Source organism: Siphateles boraxobius, unplaced genomic scaffold, assembly GCF_051911475.1.
Source record: "Siphateles boraxobius isolate OS27281-9 unplaced genomic scaffold, OSU_SipBor_1 81, whole genome shotgun sequence".
Classification (NCBI taxonomy): domain Eukaryota; kingdom Metazoa; phylum Chordata; class Actinopteri; order Cypriniformes; family Leuciscidae; genus Siphateles; species Siphateles boraxobius.
Genome location: NW_027509210.1, coordinates 1,739,912 through 1,750,008, shown reverse-complemented (window position 1 = coordinate 1,750,008; position 10,097 = coordinate 1,739,912). Strand labels below are relative to the sequence as shown.

At 35.8% G+C, this 10,097-nt stretch overlaps 1 protein-coding gene across 1 annotated transcript; it reads right to left on the bottom strand.

Moving 5' to 3' along the window:
- Positions 1 to 281: 281 nt before the first annotated feature.
- LOC143730826 (liver-expressed antimicrobial peptide 2) lies at positions 282 to 3,486 on the bottom strand. Its single transcript, XM_077221374.1, has 3 exons — positions 3,343 to 3,486; positions 1,846 to 1,988; positions 282 to 470 (listed from the first exon to the last, which is right to left on the bottom strand). Exons 1-3 carry the CDS (start codon positions 3,400 to 3,402, stop codon positions 431 to 433), a joined length of 243 nt encoding a protein of 80 aa, XP_077077489.1. The 5' UTR covers positions 3,403 to 3,486; the 3' UTR covers positions 282 to 430.
- Between the last annotated feature and the right edge of the window lie 6,611 nt (positions 3,487 to 10,097).

Genomic DNA, 10,097 nt, shown 5'->3' with positions numbered 1-10,097 from the left:
TTTGCCATATATGATTGTATTTTATCAGATCAAACATGGGCCTCATTGAATCTGAATCAGAAACTAAGCATGTAAAGTTAATATTTTACACGTTATCAAGATATGCACAACACGGTTAATGGTGGCTGATGATGAAACTGGAGTTCTTGGCATGTTCCTGAGTTTCTGAAGGATTGAATCTGTCAAGAATATGTCATATTTCACTCGAAAATCAAAATAAAGAAATGAGAAGTAATATTTTATCATTATTTGATTTTGAGTGTAATATGACGTACATTTCTTGGAGAGATTCACCTGAACACAGTTCATGTAGGTCTGACAGTCTTTAGATGTTTGACGTAGGTCCTGATGTTTGAAAAATCGAGGGATGGGCAATTTTCGCCATTTTGTTTTTCTTAAATTGAATTTGGCGCCAGAATCATCACGTCATTCACGCCAGTTGAGCTTTATTAAAGGAGCATGTGTGTTTCCTGAAAGAGAGGAAAGGGTTGGTAAGTTAAACTTAAACACTTACACAAAAATATGATGACAATCATAAAAAAGCAAATATGAAATGCGTGTGAAAAATTCCCACTAATGCTGAAGTGTAGCATAAGTTAATGTTAATTGCTCCGGAGTTGCTGATTCACGCAGCGGTTAAAGTTTTCTCTGATAAACTCTTAGTCTTATCTGTCTTTTAAAAGGTTGAGGTTCAGGTTTCTGTGTGAAAGTGTGTGTTTTTGTGATTAGGGATGGGTGTCGATAATATACAACCACATAGCATTATTTCGCGATTAATTCGCGTTTCTCAGGCAATTCCTCGTGAGGCGCCGTACACGCATGACGAGGCGAATTTCAATTCAAACGCGATTCCGTTCAGGTGAAGCGCGCGCGTATCAATCAATCTCCGTTATTTTATGTCCCCTTAGTAAATATTAACACATCTTTTTAAAAAGAAAAACATCTTCTATCACAATGAAGTAAAATATAGGTGAATTTCATATAATTTATCTTTGTTTTAAATTGATTTTTTTTATGTCTAAGTTACATAATTTATTGGAGGATTTGTGAACTTTATGTTTACATCCTCATGCCAATAAACTGTCAATTTTTCATTGAGCATTTACTCTAACCGTTTACAAAAATCATGTCTGCCAAACCTAGAAATAGTTTAAACTACAGCAAGCATAGTCGGCAACACTTTATAATAAGTTCTTATTTGAGAATGCATTAGCTAACATAAAGTAACAATGAGCAATATAAGTCTAGTTATACAGCATTTATTCATAATATTAGTTATTAATATTTGTTGTTCATATTATTTCACAGATCATTAACTAATATGATTTTTAGAAATGTTAGTAGTAAATGTTGAAATGAACATTAAAATGAATGATGTAAATGCTGTAGAAGTTTTGTTTATTGGTCGTTCATGTTAACTAATGTAACTAATGATAACAAATCCATCCATCAGTTTTCATTTTTGGTAACACTTTAGAATAATTTTCTGTTTCTTAATATTAGTTAACTGCATGAAAAAGCATTTATTAATCTTAGCTAATATTCATTTTCTAATACATTATTAAAATCAAGTTGCTCATATTATATAATGTATCTGAACTAACAATAAACAGTATTGACTAACATTAACAAAGACGAATAAACAAAGATAGTTAATGCATTAACTAACGTTAACTAATGGGACCTTATTGTAGTGTTTCCATTGGTACATGACTAATTTTAAGCATTTAATACGCCTTTTAAAGGGTTATTAAATGAACAATAAACACCAACAATTTTAAGAATAATAGAAACGTGCATTTAGTCAAAGTTTTAATGCATTTTTTGGCCCTTTTAATGCTTCACCTGCAGTAGTTTGTTCCACACTCGTAATGATCTCTGCATCCAGAACCCACGGGTTTCAGAGTGTTCCATCGCCATAGTAACGAGCGTTTGGCCCGATGGATCAGTCCAGTTGCCCAGTCAGAATCTACGGGTGCCGACTGGACCTGCGGACGGAGAGAGGCAACCTGTCAATCACATGAGATCAGCCAATAGCAAACCAATTCCACTCAGACAAAATCAAGCCCCGCCCCCTACATTTATTCTTGTTTGAGAAGCGTTTCATTCGGATATACAGCGCTATAGGGAAGAAACGACGAGCGCAACTTCCTTTTCCTCACGGCACTTTCAGTTCTCTGAGATCCAGAGATGAAGGTTATTTATTAAACATCACAATATCACGGCGCTTTGAAGGATGATCAGTGTCCCGAATTGACAAATTTAGACTTTTGAGCAACTAAATTTAGAAAGTCGACAAGGTCGTTCCAAACGTTGTGCAACAGCTGACAATGATTGACCGAAGCCTTCGGATCCTCATCGGCGTGTGTTTTACTGTACAGAATAAACCAGGCCTTTTAGTTCTCATGTACAATCACAGGAAACCGATGACAACAGATCCCTGTTTTTCCAGCTGGAGGAAACGTGCAGATTACGAGATGATCCGGGTACATTTGCAACTTAAATCTCGACTGATGTGTTTATGACGGATGTGAAGAACATTTGAATAATTGTTCCATTTTAAAGAACCTTTTCTGGACTGAAAAGATTGTTAAAGTTTCTTAATGCAACCATCGATGCCAATAAATAACCTTTATAATCAGCAGTAAAACATTTCAATTTTTAGCATTTATCAGTAGGTCAAATGTTGCAAACTTAAAACCAACTACAGAGAAACAAATGAATGACATAAAAAAATAACGGTCGAAATGACTATCAGTCTATCCCTAATGCTAACAGATTAACTATTAACTAGGTGAGTAGTTGGTATTTAATTACTATTTTAGTTATTTGTTTGATTTAATTGGATGATTTTTTTAAAATTTAAATTACACTAATACAATTATAGAATATAAGCATTCTAAAAGATAAAACTATGAAAAGGAACTTTCAACAAACTAAATAGTTTTTGTTGAGCGATGACTTTAACTCTTTACAAAAGCAATTCTTGTCCTTGTCTAAAATGATCACGTTTGGTAAAGTTTGTTTTCAGCGCTTAATTGAAGCTTGTCACAAATTAAGGCTATAAAATAACATGATAAAGGTAAATTACCGTAAGTACGGAATCCCTAAAGGGACACGGTGATTAAAAAAATATGATATGGATCTCGCGAAAGCATTGAAATATGTTTTTTCCTCCCGTTCCATTTTTTCCCACCAATTATAAACCATTACTATACCATTATGTCCCTTTAGGGGCTCTGTAGCTTTACATTCTCTGCCCCCAAAAAATGTGAAAATTTTAGATGATGCCTTTATAATTTCTGAATGTAACATTCCCACAGGTGATGTGAAGTGATGTACCTGCGAGGCCAAGAGAGAGAGCAGCAGAAGGACGAGCAGACGCTGGTTTGCTGGGATCATGATCAGGGTGTTCCAGTGAGACCGGGATTGAGCTGAACGCTCTTTATATCACCGGCTGATAACAGTATCAGAGATCAATGATCAGCGGACACTTTAACCACAGAAATGAGGGCGACTCCACGTATGCGAGGGTAACGGGACCTTTTATCAAACCAAAACTGCGTGAGGAGGAAGAGCAGATTAAAATATGAGCCCTGATGAGATCAGACTAATCAAATATATGACTGAGTCTCCTGATATTCTTGTGTTCATTCGTGTGTTTACCTGGTCAATGTCCAAGCTCTTCCCAGAGGATTCCCAATCCCAAAGAATCCGCATTTCAGGAAAACACAAATATAATGTAAGTCTGGAATGATGCTGTGATGAAAATGCGATACAAATTAAACTTTCTTTGTCCTGGGATGCTAATTTAATTATATTAAAATTAAAGTTTTGTCAAGTAGTTAATATGGCAGTTTATTTGGTAACAATTTACAATAAGGTTCAGCTTGTCAACATTAGGAATTAACAATAAAAAAACATTTATTTATCTTAATAAATGTTAATTTCAACATTTACTAATACATTATTAAAATCAAAAGTTGTATCTGTTAATATTATTTAATGGACCTGAGCTGACATTAACTAACAAACAGTTGTGTTTTTATTAACTGACAAAGATTAATAAATACTGTAACGACGCAGGTGAAAAAGACGTACTATTAAATGTATTAAAATGTACTTGAGTATGTTTTTAGTGCAATACAAATATACTATAATGCATTTTTAATACATTTAACAGTCACCTGGGAAATGTATTGCTCATTGTTAGTTTAAAGGTATTAACTGATGGGACCTTATATTAAAGTTCATATTCGATCAATGTTTGGCATTTAAGAAACTTTAAAATAATTAAATGTTTTTAAATCATATTAGAAACATAAATTTAGCCCAAACTTTTATCATGTACGTCTTATAGAGTCATAATTTATACATAGAAGAATTTAAATTACAGAGGGGGAAACGGTGGCAAAAAAAATAGTAATTTTCACTCTCTTTTACTCCATTACCGGTTTCATAATGAAAGACATAAACATGAGCCAATAATAAGTCACAACTAGCATTAGCTGTGTTTTTGTTGCTGATGTTTGAGCGTTGGCTTCACCTGTCCAGCAGAGGGCAGTGTTACTCCTGCTCATTTACTGCCCTCTTCATTCCTGATGTAGTTTTCTCCTCGTTCATGATGATATTTACACATATTCATATTCATACCTGCGGCCGGGTGTATTTTTCTCCTCTGGAATGACAGAACTGCACTGTAGTTTAATCTTTACGTTTAACAGATTCTGACCAAGACAAGTCTTACTGTTGCCTTTTATTTATCATCTAAGTAACAAGGAACTGTTTTCACACAAATGTACACATTTTTATATAATTTTTGAGAGCCTGATTACAAAAACAAAAGATTCACCATTAAAAGCCACGTGCAAGCACACAATTATAATAATGTTTTCATTATAACTTTATGACAGACTTGCGCTGCACATGGTTGCACTTTACTGTTTTTTCCTTTTTTGAAGTGATTCCAATCATATTTCAAGCATTTTAAAATCATCATGTTGAACAGTGCGCATATGAAGTGTCTCAGCTGAAGGAAATAATCCATTATTTATCGGCTTTAATATATCAGCCAAATTCTCTTATTGGGCCGATAACATTATAAATGAACATATATGGTTGATACTGATATGGTGGCGATATACATCCCTATAGTTACACTGGGTCATTGAATGTCAGTATCAAAGACACTGGTAAATAAAGTGAGCTTAAATGCATAAAGTATATTTGTGTTATTTAACATGTTTAATTACTGCAGGTTTGCATTTAATTTTTATTCATTTACTCCAGATTTCTCTTGGCATGGGGAAAGGAGAGCTGTCAGTCAATACATGGGTAACTTGCGTTACTTATTTGAAAACGTAACTATACGTTTTATTTGATTGTCAATGTAACTTTGTGCTGTCATTAATGAAGTACTGTCTGTAATTTAGATGCTGCTGATCCGGACACGCCCTTCTCTGAGAGTTCAGTGCCATTATGGGCTGCATGGAGGTCGTGGGTAACCATGGTAACGGGTCTCCTGGTGCTCTGGACTGGTTTGACTCTTGATAACCCGTGAAGAGGAAGTTGTCAGTTCTGCTGCATCACATGATCTCAGAAAGTTCAGGTAAAGGGTAGCCGTGTTGTGTGTGTATATGGTAAACCTCATTCTGTGAAACTGCACGAACCTTCCCACTGAGAAACATCCTGTCAGATTTATTTATTATGCAAATTTCACAATATACATTGTTTCAAAGCAGCTTTACTTAAATTAATGATGTTGATATTTGTAATATCTTAATGTCGTTATAACATCTTACAGTATCAGTGTCATGCACGCAGGAAAAGTAGGATATATATATGTATATGTATATATATATAAATATTATATATGCTTTACATGAGTGTACTATATGTATGTACACATGAAAAGTAGAAATATGCTACTATACTGTATATCTGACTTGTAATAGCTTATTAAATAGTTTTTTGTCAATTTAACAGTTAAGATTTGCTATATAGTCTAACGCTTAACATGAGTATATCCAGGTAAGGTTGGATATACTGACAGTGTTCGATATTAATTAATTCGTCATTCTTTTTTTCTATTATTGACAGTAGACTAGCCTAATAAATGAAACATATTATATAATCATATTTTAACAAGTATCAAGTATCAATAATTATTTATTTGTTATATTATCTGGAATAATTACGAAAACCCGTGCAGCAGGACTATCAGTTTATTTATATTCAGTTTAATTTTCTATTTATTGTAGATAGGACTATATACTTAATTTATAAAAAATTACTAAATGTGTCCATTGATTGTGAAGTAGGACATTGAAAATTGCAGATCAAGTGCATGGGCTGCATGTTTTTTCTTGTTGTGAATTGTATCCTATTTTCTGTTATTACAGTGAACTACGCGCAGTGATATGGAACTGTAATGCGGTCAAACCTGCCGGAACTACTTTAGCCGTGCGTGTCCCTGAAAATAACAGCACACCTTAGAACGCTCTCAACGAATCAGAATCAAGCATTCAACAGCCCTGTAGTATAAAAGTGGAATAATTGACTTCAGGCCGTTGAATTATTAGAAAAATAATGCACACCCGAGGTGAAACGGCTCCGCTTCGCGTCATGACCGCATTACCACCTCGGGTGTGCATTATTTTTTACAATAATTCAACGGCCTGTCGTCAATTATTCCTTACATAATGAATGTTTTTGCTCTTCCACTAAAATTTAACTGGAACATTTGATAAGAACAATCTGGAGCTTAACCAACAAAAGAGAGTGGAAATGGTGATAGACTTTCGTAGAGCCCCCGTCTCTCTCTCTCTCCCCTAACCAGGGGCGTCACTAGGATGTTTATTTTAGGGGTGCTAAGCCCCCAATGAGGGTATGATTGTTTTTTTTAAATAATAAAAAAAAGTTAACACTTTAGTTTAGGATCTAATGCTCACTATCAATTTCATTACCATGCAAAGGCAGGGTTTTATAATCACTGCTGTCCCAAATGTGAGGTAGGATAAATAAGGGGGTTCGGGGTTTCCCCGAGAAAATTTTGATTTCTCTGATCTACATATGTGCATTTTAAGATGTTTTGAAGGCCAAAAAAATTGCATTACAGCTTTAAAAGCATGTCAGAGGGCAGCTGATTATTTTTCTCTCCTCATCAGCATCACACTCTTTTTCTCTTTGTTTTTCTCTTGCCCTGTCTCTTCCCCTCCTAAAGCTGAGCTTTGACTGATATAGGCTTTTCATTTTTGTCTGTCAGTGAAGAAAGTAAACATGGGTCAACTGATAGGTTGCATTCACAATATGTAGGCTACACCTTCATTATTGATCTTATGCCTAATACAGGGCCATAGACAGGGCTTTATAATCAAAGAGGTCCTAAATTTGAGGTTGGTAGGGGGTTCACATTTTTTATTTCTCTGATATGTGCATTTCAAGACGTTTTTAAGACCAAAAAAAAAAGGATAAGAAATAGCTTTAAAACCATATCAGTGGGCGGTAGATTATTTGTCAATACCTGCTCTCTCCTCATCTCCATCACTCTTTCTTTTTTTCTCAGTCTCTTCATCCCTTTCTCTTCCCCTCCTAAAGCTCGATCTTTTTTAATTTACTAAAGGCTACAGTTTGTATTATATTCTCAATATGTACACATTCATTATTAATCTTGTGCCTAACATGATGAAAACGGCTTTGTTAATGTTTCTTGTCCCCTCACAATGACAGTAAACTAATTATTACATTACACGTTACAAACGCCTATGTCAAATATAAAATGTTAAGTTTAGCTACTTACATCTTATCTCGCACTCGACCGTACGCGTCGAGTCACACTGTTAAAATTCGCGATCAGCAGCGTCTGTGAACATAAAGCCCGCCTACTTTGATTTGATTGGTCATCTCAAATATTCTGACATTGACGAGCAGTGACAGACCAATGAGGCTCAGATGAACACACACACACACACACACACCCTGTCCTCTGTTTCAGACGTGCTCTCTGCTCGGCGCCGCTGCGGATTGAAGATGAAGAACGCGCTGAATCTGATTATAACAAGACTGAAGCGAACACGAATTTGTGTAGCCTACATTAATCACACATTTTTAGGGGGATAGGCAGAAGTTTAGGGGCTGAAGCCCCCCTAAAAAGGGCTTAGCGACGCCCCTGCCCCTAACCATCAAGAACTCTGTTGTTAAGGTGGAGTCATTCAAATTCCTAGGCACTGTCATCACAAACAACTTGAAATGTGAGGAAAACAGTTCCTCCATTATCCAGACGGCTCACAGTGGGATGTTTTTCCTAAGGCAGTTAACCAAACTGAACATCTCCAGCTCTGTTCGGTCTAGGTTTTACAGAGCCACTGTGGAAAGCCTTCTTTCAACATCTGTTACTGTATGGTTTGCCAGGCGAAGAACAGACTGCAGTGATTGTGACTGGACAGAGGAGCTGTCAATCAAGGCCCTGTATGAGGCCAGAGTCTCTGAGTCCTCTGAGGAACTGACACGTTTAGGCTGCTTCCCTCGGGACGAAGGTACAGGGCAATGAGGACAAGAACCTCACGCCATCTCAACAGTTTTTTTCCAAGAGCCATTTCCCTCCTGAAAAACTGATCCAGTGCCTCTCTCCCCCCTCCCTCACTATTTTTATCTTCGGACTATTTTATTTAACTTATTTTTTTTTAAACATGCTTTATGTAGCGATACGTATATATGGTTTGTTTGACGAGTTTCTGTGTTACTGATTGCCACATAATATTTATTTATTTATTTGTTGTTTATTTGAATAGGGACCGATACAAAGAAAAAACCATAGATTATTACACAAGAAACAATCACAGTGTTTATAGCCGTGGGTAATTCGCAACACCTGTCCCTAGAAGAGCTTTTAACAGTTATGATAATCAAAGAATAAAAATGTACAGTGAGTACAATAAAATGTCCAGAAACCAGTTAGCACCAATAAAAGTTAGTGTAGTAAATAAACACATTCACTTGAACTCACACAGATGCACACCTCACACACACATTTCATATGGCATGATCACACTGCTGCTGCTGTATGAGCCAGGCTTTTGTTTGTTTTTTTGAAGGTGGATGGTTTATTTAATGTCTTTATATTTGTAGGAAGACAGTTCCACAGATTGGCTCCTTTCGCAGAAAAAACATTTTGGGCAAAAGATGTTTTACGAAATGTAACTCTACTGTGGCTCAGGTGCAAGCCCAGTCAAACATTTATAAAACAACTTTGTATGTCTAAGATTAACAAAATTTAAGATTTTATGTTTACTTAAAATGTAAAAGTGGTGGAATCGAATGGGCTTTTTATCTAAAATGTTAGGGCACGATTATAAAGCCTCTCCATAGGCTTTAGGGTAAACTCCTGTGTGTCTGCTGATGCATTTGGCGAATTAAGTGATTCTGAATTAATAGAATGTTTGTCAATAATTCTTTATTAATGTTCTCAAAACGTTCAAACAAAAACATAATCTATACATCATTGATGGAGCTTTTTTTTTTCATTTTTCTGAAACGTTTAGTTGGATGTTCATCTAACGTTTTTTATTTAATGTAACTTGTTTCAGACCTTTTAGAGATACATAAAAAAATGATGTTTTCAAACATTAGCAAAACAGTCTTAGAACTGGTTTAAAGGAGACCAGAATAACCGTGAGCTCATGTTTAGTGTTTTTCTGTGTTACTACAGCACTATATATATATACAGTATATACATCTTTGTCTTTACATACTAAGTTGGCGTTCCCATCATTGTTTTTCTGAATACCGGGAAGCGCTTCCCAAAATCAACCCCCAGAAACGCTGGACCCCTCAGAAACCCTAGTGTGTGTGTTTGTGTGTTTAGTGTCTGGGACTGTAGGGAATGGAGACATTCCTGTCCTGGAAAACTCCTCACTGCTGTAGAAAGACGGGTTAGTCCTATAAATGACTCGAACACACGGGCCCCTGTTTGTTTCATGTATCTCATCTGGGCCCCTAAACGTCTATTGTTGTTTCACGGTCATGTGCGAATCAAACAGAAAGCAAACACAATGGAGGATCTGATCTAGAGGCCCGATCCTCCTTCACTTCCATTGCTA